The 15,736-nt window shown below is 40.3% G+C and overlaps 1 protein-coding gene across 12 annotated transcripts in view; it reads right to left on the minus strand.

Annotated features, from left to right (window-relative positions):
• Positions 1 to 15,736, minus strand: part of arvcfb (ARVCF delta catenin family member b) — a 128,698-nt gene that overhangs the window by 33,301 nt on the left and 79,661 nt on the right. For all 12 annotated transcript variants that reach the window (XM_007901787.2, XM_007901788.2, XM_042337368.1 and 9 more), the window contains 2 exons: positions 10,396 to 10,895; positions 5,471 to 5,654 (listed from right to left, as the gene is read on the minus strand). In XM_007901787.2, coding sequence (XP_007899978.1) covers positions 5,471 to 5,654; positions 10,396 to 10,895 — 684 coding nt within the window. The remainder of the gene's footprint in view (positions 1 to 5,470; positions 5,655 to 10,395; positions 10,896 to 15,736) is intronic.

Consider the following 15,736-nt stretch of genomic DNA (forward strand, 5'->3'; position numbering starts at 1 on the left):
CCCTCCCCCCAAAAGCCAAACCTCGACAAGACATCTCAGTGATTATCTGAGAAAACTGAAGTTTACAATGGTATTTACAATAATAATAATCATCGTGGCATTTGATATTGTGCCTTATCACATCTTCGAGACGTCTCAAAGTGCTTCACAGAATATACTATGAAGTGAATTGAGTATATTCGGTGGGCGAAACACGGCAGCCAATTTCATATGGCAGTGTCCCACAAACAGTCATGGATCGAGTGACCAAATTAGTATTTGTTTCCTTTTTATTATTATTATGATACTGCTAAAGGATTCCAAGAGGCATTGGGGGTTAGGCTCACTGGGATTATGAGGCATTTTAACATTCAACTTCAACAGTGCCCAAGTTAGGAGAACAGCTGCCTTGATTTCCCATCTGACCAGTTACTGATGCCAGATGGAGCAGCGTAACACAGACTGAGATCTGGGAACAGGTCACTGAACCCTCCCCCTGTGCGTGGGCAACCAGGACCAGAGTAAGTGTGAGATCCCAACAACAATAAACTTAAAACATTCCTGAAAAAACAAGAGCAATGCCATTTCCTTGCAAAAATTTCATTTCCTCTTCAACTATATATCGGTGGCTGTGCCTTCAGCCTCATTGCCCAGAAACTCTGTAACCCTCTCCCTCAATCCTCCACTTTCCGACTTGTCCCCTTCGCCACTTTCAAGTCCCGCCTAAAGACCTTCCTTTTTTGATCGTGCTTATAGTCACCTCCCCACTCCCTCTCCTTCTGGCTTGGAGTTGGACTCTGCGCTGTGAAGCACGCCGGGACGCCAGTCAGCCTGAAGGGCGCTATATAAATGTAGGTTGTTGTACACACTCAAGACTCCTGTGCAATTCATGAATGCAAATGTGTACTCACTCCCAAAAGTCAGGAAACAAACTGTTCGCTCACGGCAAAGCAAATTGAAGCAGCAAGTTTCTCCCAAGCAGCCAGGCTCCAGGCCAAACAGCTGTCACATTTCTATGAGATTCACAAGAATGCACCCACAGTCGCAGTACAGTAGTTTGTTTGAAAAGAGGCTCCATTGTACAATGTGCCAAGAAGATTACCGTTTGGCAAGCAGATTTTTAATTAACGGGCGTTCTGGTGTTCCACATTAATCTTATAGAAACCCAAATAAAACTCTGGTTAAGGATATTTAACTCTAGAAAGGAGATTTACCAGAAAGGGCTCTTTATGTTGTAGGATTCAATGATCCTGTAAAACCAAAACAGGCAATGTGTCCAGTTGCTGGGTTTGATGGGCATCCTGGCACAAGACCCTGGGTGGTAATGACCTGAGCAAGACCTCACACAAGATAGCCTGGGGTGTGTTGGTTTGGGAGGTACCTATTGGTAATTGCTGGAGTGGTCAATATTTGACCAACTGTCACCAGTTTGAGTAGTGAATTGAGATGAAACGCTAGGGGAAGGAAAGCAGTACTTTTGGTTTAAAAATCCCTGAGAATTAAAAACACATGAAGTACAAGCCATCTGCAGCCTGTCACTTGGAGACAGCTGGGGTGACCACAATCCCAACATAAAATTCAGTCAAGTATGCAGCAATTAGAAAGCAAGATGACAATTCTGAAAGCACTGTGGAGTCTGTCATTACTGGAGAATGGCATTTCAGTCTATAGTATTACAGGGCTTCGTACAAGCCTGTTTCTTGGTTTGCTACAGTTTTGAAATTGGGACCAAACCCTGGCCTTGATCTAACTTCCAGTTTAAGCCAAGTGAGCAGTTATGAACTAGGGTTCCAGTCAGGGTTCTACGATCAACCTCAAAGGCTTGGGTTAGCCCACTTCTGACTGCGGTTTAGCAGCTCTTGCTAAGGCACACTGTAAAACCACACCTTTTTCACCAGGATTCAGACTTCAAATGCTTGGATCACCCAACCAATGCAATGCCGTAATTACACACTACACCATGTGGAAATAAGATGGGAAGGAGGAGATTTGAATGAGGCTGCAGAATAATTTAATGGACTGTCGCTATATCAAATCTATTTGTATTGTGTGTAGAAATATCTTGATCTATGGATATCTTAACACAACATTTTGGTGGTATTTCAGCTAAGAGTTAAAATCTGGATTCAACTTGTAGTTTGAGTAAATCTACAACCTTGCTGGTACATCATCAACATTTCTATGGACAACCACATCTACACGAGTCAAATAAACAGATGAAATGCACATCTTTCTGCTTTGCAGGCAGAGATCCCACTCACCAAGTTCAAACACGTTTGATAAGGCGCTAGACAAATGTACGATCTTCTCGCAAAATAATCGGTGGGCAAAACTTTAAACAAGTTTACATTATGGATAAAAATCATAGTTTGCAAAGTAAGCTCAACACAAGAAGAATTAGAATTAGGACCCATCTTCTTGGATAAATTAGCATTTTGATTAATTTTGTCAGCACTCATAGAATTAGCTTTTTATCAAGTGTGAAACTTTACTGATAGCACTGTTTATCAGCTGTTGCCAGATAGCTGCAGTGCTGTGAGCCCGATTAAGATAATTGCGTTCTTCAGACAAACTTTCATGGTTTACTAAATCCATCGTTTCAACAATAAACCTCAGACATCAGAAGTACATTCTCAACAAGCAGCGAAATTTCACCATCTAAGCCGCCCCCATTTTACGTTTATACCCAGGGAGCCATCTCCTGATTTCACTATTGCCTTTTAAAGCTTGCAAAACTGTTGATTTACTGTCTCCCCAAACCCACTGCGCCCAGCAGGGTGGTGGGAAATCTATGATCCGTTTGAATGGCTTATTTCTGTTGAGGCTATGATGTGGTGAGCTTTGCCTCCTGGTCGGTCATGCAGTGGAGCTTGGAATATTTGACCGCAATTTCTGTCAGGAGCCAGCTGATGGGTCAAAGTCAGTTGTGTAAAGGTGAGGAAATTGGGAGTATTTTAAGGTTCGTCGCATTCACCATGTTATATACAGCAATAATGAATCTTGGCAGTGGGTTATATTACAATTTTTTAAAAAAAAGATCACAAAATATACAAGCTATCTTCTTCCTTCTAGTTTACTCCCTGAACATGAGGGCAGGCAAGTCTGCTCGCAACAGTGTACAAGGTAAATTCTGGGCATATTGTCCTTCAGCTTTCCCTTCCTATACAAATTGCCTGGGAGGCCTTTTTACTTGGTCACAAACAAGTTTACCCGTAGGGAACTGCATTTGTAAATCTCCATCCTACCACCGGGAGCTCAAAAATACACGGTCAACAGCAATTAGCCCTCAAAACAAAGATAGACAGAGATCACAGTTGACTTGGCTCAGAGATTAAAGTAGTATTAATCCGTCATTAAAGTAGCCGTGGGTAGTGATAACAATCTAACAAAAACTGTTAAAATAAAGTTATGGTAAAAAAGTAGTGAATGTCAGAGAAGTAAGCAAAGAAAAGGAGGACTGATTGGGTTTGACAGCCGAGCTTGGAGTCTTGTTCCATGTGATTGAATACTGGAAATGTTCTAGGCTATACAAGGCAAAGCCTCTGACCTTGTGTGTGCAGTAAACCATATAAGGATATTTCAGGACTACTTTGTGGTGCCAGTGACCTGGAGGTTTTGAAGTAGTCATTTGGTTTGAAGCCTTGTGATACAGGTACAGTGCTTTGTTCCCTTTCCAAATTGAACAAATATTTATTGCAATGAAAAACACAAGTAAAGTGCATGGAAACCATACATAAATTATGTTTATGCTATTTACATCTGCCATCCACAGCTTCATTCAAAAACAGCTCTGAAGAGATTTGCAAAAGCTTTAAACAATAAAATGCTCCACTCTGGAAATTAAACAGTTTGAAAACTCTTATTTAGAGGTCGACCATATGCTACCTGCTTATAAAATACTATGGTTATATCCATGCTACCCTGCAGCATTTCTGATCCTTTAGAAATAAACAGTAAATGTTTTTAATACATTCACTTGAGGGATCTCGTATACCAAATGTATACCACACTAATCTCCTTTCACTTTAATTCTTGGTGTTCGCAAACAACCTTCTTTTGTAATACTGATTACAAAAAGACCAGCTCGGGTCCGAAATGCTGTACTCTGTCCAGCGCCTTTGGACATCCTCCCGATGTGAAAGGCGCGATCCAAATGTAATCTTGTTGTTATTGATTGCATTTCCTTCCTTTCTCTTCTCAAGTCTCTCTGTCCCACATGCTGCCTCCTAGTCAAACCAACAACAGGTGATCTACTCTCCAGCCTCTGCTAATGATTATCTCAATTAGAAAACACAATCGATCCAGAGCTGCAAATCCTTAGGTCAGTGGTAGCCAACCTTTATGGACGGCCAACAAAACAAATTTTCGGGATTGATTTATGGCATAAAGCAAGAAGTATTCAATCACGAAAAAAAACTGAACACACACTACCGATCGAACATGAACTTACCTAGGCTTTGTGCAAATGTTTGGGAGGGTGGCTGCTTCTTGACAGTCACATGGGTCGCAGGTTGGCCGCCACTGCATTAGGAGAACAACTTGGCCTCTACTCTCTACTTGTGTCTCTACCCAATCTCACTGTGAAGATCAATACTTCACCATAAAGAGAATGACACTGGAGTACCTATCAATAGGTACCCACCGTGGTTTAATTTAGCATCTACCTGCAATGAATATTCAACCCAGTAGACAACAAATGACTACCAGGTCTAAAGTTTCCTTCCAGGTCATGTGAAATACTGTGACTAACATCAGCCTGCAAGCCTCCAAAATCACATCAGCAAGATGAGTACCTGATGGTAATTTTCTTAAGAAATGAGGTGCGATAATGGGACTGCAAATTCACTTGTACATTCCAATCACATCCTTGCACATTGATATTCAAACGCTCCACAGACTGGGTTGTCTTGAATGATTCAAAATTTTTGTTTCCCAAGAGCCTGCACCTAACCTCACAAACACAATCTTCATTACTTTTAATTGACAAAACTGGATGAAGGAGAACAAAACAAAAAACAGGGAGTCACAGCAATGAAACAGTTGATTCTCTGGGGGGGAAAGAAATGCATAACAAGAAAGACAAATAATTTTTTCAACACTGCAATCTTTTTTTTCAAATTGTTCCAAGCATTTGCTGTGGACACAGAACTTCAAGAATGACACGGTTCAATGTCTGCTTACAAGAATTCCACCCTGAGATCAAACAACCTGTAGCAATGACTTTGAATTGTGCTGTGTCTAAGAGATAACCTTTTTTTTTGCACAGCAGTGCATCAGATTCCTGCAATACCTTTCAGCAATTACAAGCCTGAAGATGAGCACGGGAAAAGGTTGCTTTGCAATAAAGTGTGCTTGAAATCCCTGACTGTCCGGCACCTTGGAATGTTCTCCCGACATGAAAGGCGCTTTACAAGTGTAATTTTTTTATTGTCGTTGATGAACCCCGTTTTTACCTGAAATGCCTCCATGGCCGCCCCATCACCCCACCTACCTGAGGCAGCCAGACGTGTTCTTAAAGACAGTTGTCCACTCGGCGTCGCGCGGCTTAGAATCCTCATTGGGCTCAGTCTCCCAGCCAGAATGGGGGATGATGACCTCGCTTGTGAGCGTCTGCAGTCCATGATTAATGATCACTATTTTGAGGGGTTCGTAGGAAGACAGGTTCCACAGGGTTCCTGCACAAAAATAAACAGATTAAATACTAATGCAACAATGGCGTGCTGTTTCGAAGTCTTCATTGCATTCTGCAATCATTAGCCCTGCACTGTGAATTTGTTTCTTAAATCAAGAATTTGCATTCTTGAGTATATTTAACCCACAAACACACACAGTATATCCTGTGAAGCGCTTTGCCCCGTCTCAATGAAGTGCTAAGGCGCTATATGAATGCGAGGATTATTATATGAAATTAATCTCCCACCCGACAATGCATCAGCGATGCAATGCAAAGGAATTTAAGAACATTTTAATTAGGTTTTGGGGCTTGAGAATGTGCTTTTTATATGGACTTTTAACCAATCTTTAATATGAATCTATAAAAAACATCTGCCTCAATTTTTGCAGTGCTCAGCACCACGCTCCTTCCACTGTGCAGTTGCTACTAAACTGCCTCCTGCTTTCGCAAAGCTTTCTGCACAAGCTGTGATGCACACACGGTGTGACTAACTACCTGTCTGAAGGTACAGATAGTCTATATTAAAATAGATGATCCTTACAATTTTGAAATTCAAAGATTTTAACTCTATTTAAATCCATTCGATAAGAGGGTAAATTACTCTCAATTTATCTTCAAGTAGATTTCAAATACTCAACTGCTTTTTTTAAAAAAATAAAAAAAGCTGCATTTACTTCAGCCTTGAACCTTGATTTAATTTAGCCATTAGGAGTTTGTATATCGAACGTATATTATGCTCCATCCTTCAAACTTAGAAAAGTAGAGGCAACATGGCCAGATTAATTCTGAAATGGGAAATAATCAATAATCAGCCCTTTCGGGCAAGTAATGATGAAGCAGAAAGCATTAAATAGGTCCTTGAACAATGACACTTTCCTCAACCTCAAAGATATTCAGAGAGCCTGTCACAACACCCGAGCAGCACTTTACTTTTCATTTTAAGACCTGACATTTGTAATCCGGGGCATTCAACAACAACTTGCATTGATATAGCACCTTCGCACCGGGCAGCGTCCCAAAGCGCTTAACAGTGGTGGAGCCTGACACCGAGCCGGGGGGAGGGAGGAGTAATCGTAAGCATGGTCGAAGAGGAAGGTGTTCAGTCGTGATCTAAGAGGAGAAGGAGGGGGCAAGGCGGAAGGATTGAGGGAGTGTTTCCAAGCTTCGGAGCGCAGTTGCTGAAAGAGCAGCCGCCGATGGTGGAGCGGAGGGGACGAGGGACAAGCAGGAGGCTGGAGCCTCCCGAGCGGAGGCAGCGGGTAGTGGAGTAATCAGAAACTGACCCAGAAGGTTGTGAATAGATCAGATTTATTCTTCTACTCCACCCCAAATTTATTTTAACACAATGAAAAACATTTTGGAAATTTCCATTTGTTATGAAATTCCAACAATTTCAGCTCCAGGATTCAATTCCGAGAGATTGATATCAATTTTTAACCACTTCTTTCCTTTCATTTAGCTTTTAACAATCTCTTCTGGCTGTTCCGCTTTTCAGATCTTATGCTCCTCATTTTTATTCATCTTTTGTCTGGTTCCCGCTTTCTCGGTCTCCTTTCATCCTTCTCTCCTCTACACTGACTGGTTTCAGAAACATTACCTCATTAAAGTTTTCGCCTGTTAATGGATGGGTTTTAACTTGTTCATTAATCTCCTCTGGAAATTCCCAGATTTGCTAGAGTGGCAAAAAAGAAAGAGGACAGAGCAGAGGTCAGATGCCTCTTTGCTCTTATAAAACAAGAAAAAAAAACGGCGTTTTTATAGCAACTTCTTAAGTTGAACTACATTAAAACAATCTACAGGTAATAACTGGCAAATGGAGCAGCTATTTTCAAATGTAAAAACCCCCCGAGAGGCCTTTGGTCCAGGAATGTGTCTCAAAAACACTCTGTTTAATAAGGATATTAAAAAATCCTTCTGTTTGATAAATATAAAGATAAATAGCATTTTAAACTAGAAAGGTTATTATAGTTAGAAGCATTCCTGCCAGTTATAAGTTTACTTCAGTTGGCACACATGCGTGGTCATAGCCGGTGGCAGCAACAATAAAGCAACACCTCACTTAACTGGGTGTCAATAACTTGACAGTCTTACACTACAGCTATACTTAACTTTATGGCTTGTGTCCCACTACTACTGTGGGAACTTCAACGCACCTCAATTATCCTGACTCACTGAAACCTAGTGTACATTGTAGGTGTTCGGGACTCCTCCAAAACTCTCAAGAAGCCAAATGAATGTCTTTTGCTTGAAGAGCAAGCCATATTTTCTCTGTGCCAAGCAATCAGTGTGCTCTCATGTAGTTCTGCTCAGTATTTGCTCTGTCTACTCATCTGCTGGAGACCTTAAATCAAGAACCACCAAGGAATCGCTAACTGCAACAACAAAATTACATTTGTATAAGTAGGGAGGACCATTTCAAAATAAAGAGATCAGAACCTCATTGATCATGTCTTACTCCACCGTTCCCTAAAAAGACATCGCAGAAGCTCACCAGGGAGAAAACTATCTGAGTTTGATAAGGATTTAATGCATAATCTAACCAGTACCGACTCCCTTATCATGAATCAAATTCAAGCATTTTTTGCTTTCAAATTTTCTTTGCGATTAATCTTTACTTATACACATACGAGCTAACAAAAAATTTGTTATACATATGTTAACAGACAACTGCGGAGGAATCAAATTACATTAGCTATGATGAAAACCCTTTTCAAACAGTCATCTGATTCCTTTCGCAGCGCGTGCCAAAAAGTCAGAGTGAATCAGGGTTTCAGAGCTGACAATAAAAATCAATTTTTTTTCAGAAAAGCAAGCAGGAAAAAAATAAACCTTTTCCTTTAAAGTTAAAGCCAATGAACAAAGCTTTTGAATCCCGAACACCGTCCAGGGCCAGGATTTCAGTCTGTGCTGCAACAAAGACCACACCCAATGGAAAGATTTCATCTGCCTAAAATCCAGTGTTGCTAATATTTATAACTAGGTGTGCTAGAAACAAATAACTGGAACAAATGGATGTTTTAACGTGATGAATGGACCTATGAAGGCCACAATAAATCATAAAACAATGTTGTGACTTGTCTTTGCTAACTCAACGTTAACAATAGGGAGACTCTCCTGCTTGGCTCTTGGCAGCACCACCTCACTTCAGGCAAGCTCACCCCAAGCCTGCGAGCCTGTCTGACACCACAATAAATCTCCACCACAAGTGTAAAAGATTCTCGTATTTACCTGCAAATGCCTCCGTGGCCTTACCGTACTCACCTCCAAACAGCTTTTTAAACCAGTCTGAAGACCAACCTCTGACCATGCCTTCGACCACCCCCCTCCTATCCCTCATGTCCCCAATCCAGTTCAGACTCACTATTGTAGAATGCTTAGGAGCCATTCTGATAATAATCCTTGCGTTTGATATAGCTCTTTATCACGTCTTCAAGACGTCTCAAAGCACTTTACAGAATACACTATAAAGTGAATTGACTGATTATTTTGTGGGCGAAACGCAGCAACCAATTGCACATAGCAGTGTCCCACAAATAGTTTTGGACTGAGTGACCAAATTATTATAATATTTTCTCCTATGTGAAAGGACCTATGCAAGTGTAATTTATTGTTCCAGTTGTTGACTATTGTATGCAAATTGTATGTACATTGGCGAGAGGAATAAAGGACTTTGCTTCAGTCTCTTATCATCGAAGGCTGAACAAATTTCTTTTTACATAAAAGGAACTAGTTGAAAAATAAGAGTAAAAATAGCAGAATATTCGCTCACAATCATGTTTAATAAGAACATGAGATGTAAGCCATGGATTCTGCACAAACAGATGCACCAATTCCAAGCTAATACAAATTGGCTGAGGATTAGTGGAACAAATGTTAAATTCCGGCAGCAGAAAATCTATTTTTAATCCTTAGGTTGGGCCATTGTGCAAAACTGAAGCTATGACCACTGCGTTTGCAGCTTAAATCTGGCATCACTCATCTCATCTGGATATATGCTGTATTAACAGTTTTTATTTTCACCTCAAATGCCCCAGTGTACAAAAAGACATACAGCTTTCATTCCATCTGTGATACATGATCTTTGTATACTCTGCCATTTATATTTCGTTTGCCCCTCCCCCACCGCCCATTACTGTCCAAAGCAGATTTGTGCAAAGGAAACAACAGATTCTGAAACATCCACATGCAGAGCCACCGAGTTTTACAATGTGAACAGTCTGTGTATCGTTACTTGAAATCATACATCTGCTTTCACTATGACAAGAGGGATCAGTCTAGTGTAGCAGGATTAAACGTGAAGCTAAGCTGCTTTAAATTTAGGAGCATACAGACTTTATAACCACTATTTTTTATTTGTGATCAAAAATGTTTTTTGCCTTTTATTCTGATAAGCTACTGTATGTAGGCAGCTACTGTGTGGACATTTTGGAAGGCAAAGTCCTAAATGATATCTTTGCAAATAGAATTAGCTTGATTTAGTTGGTAGCGCTCTCACCACCAAGTCAGCATTTTGTGGGTTCAAGTCCCACATTGGCTCAGTTCCCACTCAGTGGTCCTATTGGCCTTCTTCAATGCTGTCATTTCTGCAGTAATGAAGCAAAAACACTTGGGAAAGTTGTACACTTGGGAAAGTCTCATTGTGCTCCTGTTATGACTGATACAGCACCTTATCCAGCACTATTCATTCGGAACACTGCACCATTATAAGAGTTAGTGTCAGCCCTAAATGTTTGTGTACTTGCCTGTGATGAGCTCTCTAACTTCCATGTCATTTGTCTTCCTTAGCAATCTCACCAAGGCAGGGATACCATCACAATTCTTGATGGCCACTTTATTGTCATGATCTTTGCCATACGAGATGTTTCTGAGGGCACCACATGCTCGTCGATGGACATCTGGTTTGGGGTGATCGAGGAGTCCCACCAGAATAGGGATGCCCTTCAGGTGTCGGACCTCCTTTTTCAGTTTGTCGTTCTCATAGCACAGATGTTGTAGGTAGGCAGCGGCATTGGACTTCACTGGGTCAAGGTGATGACTGAGCATAGCGATAACTTCAGGCAGATCGGGGTCTCGCCACCTGGGATCTTTCCGCATGCTGTCGATGGACGGCGAGCGCCTCCCGAGCCGATCCAGGCTGGCCAGACTCCCTCCCTCTGGCCGAGCTAATGGCGCATTGTACACTCCAGCCAGGTACGGCATCCGATCCTCAATGATCTCCGCTTCAATGGGATCCTCATAACCTCTGAAAAAGGGAGATAAGGGATGGAAATTAAATCATAAGTTTTTTTTCTCTCTTCCTTTGCAGATAAAGTTAACCTCCAATTTGTAGTTTTCTTTAGTATTCAAATAAAACCTTTAGTCAAGGAAATAAGTGGACTTTATAAAGCAATGAGTAGTCAAGGCTTTCTGGGTTACAAGATGTATACTTTTTGCAAAATAACAGCAAAAGTATAACGATGTGGAAATGGCAACCACTTAATATGTGAAGATGGGTGTCTTTTGCACAAAGTACTGTTGAGGATTGTTTAGCTGCTTCTTCAAACTCTTGTGAAAATCTTGTAGCAATGTTCTAAATTAGATTTGCTTTTTGTGATCAAATTGGGTCTCATTGCTGGAGAACAAGGCTTTGTTTACTTGGAAGATCAAGTGAACTCTGCTGCATCAAACTCCAGCAGGTCGGGTATAAATCAATTGGTACCATTCCAGACATGTCCAACTCCTCCTAATAACACAGGCCTCTGAAGCAGCTCAGCAGCTGCAGAGGCAGAACGAAGTAAACAAACAAGAAATAGCAAGCAAAATGTGATAATCTTTTCCTGTAGCTTTGAGGGAGTAACCCAAACTCAAGGTTTCCTTCCCCTCAACATCTGATTGCAGCCATCACACACTGCTTCAAATTAACATTGCTTTGTACAATCCCGATGAACTGAGCCGAGTACATTCATTCTGTATCTTGCAAACTGAACATTAAACCTGGTGGGTTTAAATGTAATGTTGATCTGTCTAAGTTGTTATAGTATGCTGGTTGTGAGTATAAAATATACTGATACAATCGTTCATGCACAACGACTGGACAAGATTCAAGCACAACAATTATGAACTGGTTACGTTATCTACTATTGTATTGAACTGCTCACATTACATCCGTTGGGAATTATTACAACACTTTTATATTAATGGCATGTTTTAAGTGACACTACGCTTGGCTATTTACCAGATGACTGTACTTGACTGTATTACCATTGAGGAAGCTATGTGAAATCCATTTTAAACACATTACTTTGTCCAGGTTTATTCCTGAACCGTAGTCTTCGTAATCAAATCAGCAACTTAGAAAAAATAAAGGGAACATTTTAAACAGTCCATTCTAACAGGCCTGAATCGACTAAGGAAGCCAAGTGCTATGTTAAGATCACAAGAGATGTTTGGGTGAAGAAGATTTGACCCATTTGATCTCATCCTTCCAGAATCCACATCCTTCGTTATAGCATTGAGCCATTTCATCAAAGCCACACCAAATGCTTTTGAGTCAAGCTCCAACCTTCACATTCATTCGTCCTCCATTCATTCCCAACTTCCCAATGTCTAAACTACTGCTCTCTGGTACTTAAATCTTAACTCAATCCGCTTTATCATCTTGAGAGTTTAAGGGTATAAAGATTATGAAATAGCAAAATCCAACTGTCCTTGACTGGACATTCACACATGCAGATGAATATTAAAGATGTAGTTATCTTGGTAATTACATGCCATCTTGGAGATCATTCGGTCAGGCACTGGAGAGCAGAAATTAAAATGTGAAATATTACTATTTCATCTGTAAATGAGCTGCAACATGCAAATTACATTTGAAAAATGGACAAGATCTATTTAATAATAATCCTTGCATTTGATATGTGCCTTATCACATCTTTGAGCGTCTCAGAGCGCATAATACGAATACATGGTAACACCACACTATTAACTCAATGTAAAGTCAAGTCAATTCATTTATGGCATTTTTGCTAAATTAAAATGTATAATTGATTTTTAATGCCAACCTATTTAGTCTATGTTTTGATAAAACAGATTGACATGCTGTAATTAATAGAGTGAGTTAAATATTCCAAATTAGCACTCAACCCACCAATGACTGGCACAAAACATCTGCAGAGGAATAACATTGCAGTGAAAACAGATTCTTTTCTTTGCTACAATTACCTCCCAAACCTCCCAATCTGAATAGCTTTGTTTTACCTCCACAACAAACATGCACCATAGCTCTGTTCCCGATGCCATGGTTACAACCAATTTGGACTGCAATTAATCAAATGGTGCACTGACGTTAGAGATTAATAAATACTTGTATTTGATATAGTGCCTTATCACATCTTCGAGACGTCTCAAAGCGCTTCAGAGAATATACACAAAATATAGTCAATTTACTTTACAGTATATCAAACCAAAAAGTTGTGATAGACTTGTCGGAAACAAGTTTGAAGACAAAGGCTTCCTAAACGTTAGCACTGACAGATACCAGCCGTCTCATTCAATAGCCAAGTTCCTCAGTCATGTTCTCCATTGAACTTTCATCAAAGCTTTGGCAAACAAAATATAAATTTAAAGGAATAGTTCAAAATAATATTCATGTTAATTCATTCTACTTCCTTATCCTAAAAAAAATGAATTCACAAATCAATTGGTAACAAGAGTTGTCACAGCTGTTCTACTTCATACAGGACTAAAGAATGACAGAGGTGTGGAATTTTAAGTATTCTCTCCCCAATTCCTTACCATGTTCAGGACTGAACCAAAAAAACATTCTAACCTTTTGCTGATGGCCCAGTGGATTACTTTACCCTTTCCCTCTCACAAAAAAGACCTCCTAATGCAACATTTAAAGGTTACAAAAAGGTTACCTAACTTGTAAGGTGGCCATCTTCAAAACAAAGCATTCCTCACAGCGAAAGAATAAGCGTAACCTAACAAATCCCATTTGTTCAAGATAAATGCCATTGACATCCACTCGACCTTCTCAGGGCTACACTGACATGGCCAGCAATACTGCCCAGTTCTTTTCTTACAGGAGGTAGACCCACCACAAAATATTCTCCAAGTAAGTCTGGGGAAATGGTATGGAGGGTCTTACAATATGGAGGTATTGAGTATAAGCAAGAACATGTCAGCCTTAAAACTTCTTTGTAATGATCATTAACTGAGCTTTACACTGAGGAATCAGTCACTCGGCTTTACAGGCTTTGAACTGGATTTTCAAGGCTCCAAAGTATCCACTACACTGAGCAAAACCTCCATAGGTAGAAATCGCATCAATAGTCAGACTGTCTAACAACACTGCAGGAGCCAGATATTAAACCGGACCCAAAGCTGTGCAGATCTCCCTCCTGTGGAGATGAGATCAGATTGGTATTACTTGTATGTGAAGAAAACATCTCCGAAGCCCAGTTAGGGTCATCGGAAACGATGATTGATCCATTTTTATCTGTTCCAACACCACCACTTGGGATCTCTCTCCGGCGTCAGAAGAGAATTAATAAGCATCTTATTCCCACGCCTCTTCTCACCAAACTGTTGCAAGTCATACAAGTCGGTGGCAAAAGCTATGTTCTCAGTAGGCAGCCAGAAGAGTCAATGAGATGAAGAGTTAATGATGATGAGCATTAGGCAAAGCCTAATGCGTTACTTTAATTATCCTAGTCAACTGACAGCCATTTGTTTCCAAGTCGTATCCCACAACCACATTATTATAATGAGTAGTGACCAGCCAAAAGGCTCAAAGCCAGGCTCTACCGAGAAGGATGACAAATTGATGTTCAGCCCCACCTGATAAAACAGGACATCAGTGGGACCTCAATGGAGCTACTTTTTCAACAGGTGTCAAACCAATTCTTCCCTGGGTTTACTCCAGTTGTTTAGACATGATCCTAGATTTGAACTCAGGCGACAGGAAGTCAAAATTCCAAGTTACGATGTTCAAAATATAAGGACAAGAAGAATCTTATGGTGCCAGTGTGTGGGACAGCTGTTCAAATCAAAGCGTTCAGCTATTTTCTAAGGAATTGGAAGATCTATCAAGGGTTCAAGGCTAATAATTCTTTGACCCTTCCTGGAAGAAATACTAAATGGGTTCAAGTACAAAATTCAGCCATTTTTGAGTTTTAACAAATACAAACCAATAAATTGCCACAAAAGTAAAAACAATAAGAATTTATGGTAGTCAACAACCATTGTCTTTTGTTGGTTTTGTATAGGATAATTAACTGGCAAAGAAGAGGAAACCAATCTTTCTTTTCCTCTATTTTTCCTGTCGAGACTTCCTCTGCTTTGATGCCGTGTTGCTCAGAATTTTACTTTGAAGTGATGTGATTAACCAAATACTTTTATATGTATAGCAAGTATCCTGTAGCACTCAATCACTGCAGTATATGAAGAAATTTTAAGTAAAAGCTCATTATCCTAGCAAATGATCCCATAACTATGCTAAAAGCATGCTGCGTTATACAACAAATCTTTTGCTTAAAGAAACAAGGACAACTGCAATAGTTGAACACCAATAATAATAATAATCCTTGCATTTGATATAGCGCTTTTCACGTCGGGAGGACGTCCCAAAGCGCTTCACAGAACACACTGTAAAGTGAATTGACTGTATATTTGTGGGCGAACGCGGCAGCCAATTGCGCACAGCAATGTCCCACAAACAGTCGTGGATTGAAAATGACCAATTTATTATTGTTTTTGGTTTTGGAGGGATTATTATTAGGCACTGTGTGGAGTAAGGAAACTTGCCCAAGGTTTCGCCCTGCCTGGAATTATAAATTAGCCAGCAAGAGCCTTCTTACATGAATTTTCTTCAAGACATTAATGTTAGGTTGGAAGGTGCTGCAGGAAGTACAAGTGCAAATTGTTGAGACAACAGCACTTGTGGTGTTCAGAGAATTAGGACATGAGATTTACTCCTGCTTCCAACCCGCTTCACTGCATTTACATTCAAAGCACAAGCTACCTCTTTCAAAGTAGCCAGCAAAGAATTATTTTGTTCTCTCCACCACTGCAGAAACAAAAAATGGATACTGAAAGCTGACT

Source organism: Callorhinchus milii, unplaced genomic scaffold (genome assembly GCF_018977255.1).
Source record: "Callorhinchus milii isolate IMCB2004 unplaced genomic scaffold, IMCB_Cmil_1.0 Scaffold8, whole genome shotgun sequence".
Lineage (NCBI taxonomy): Eukaryota > Metazoa > Chordata > Chondrichthyes > Chimaeriformes > Callorhinchidae > Callorhinchus > Callorhinchus milii.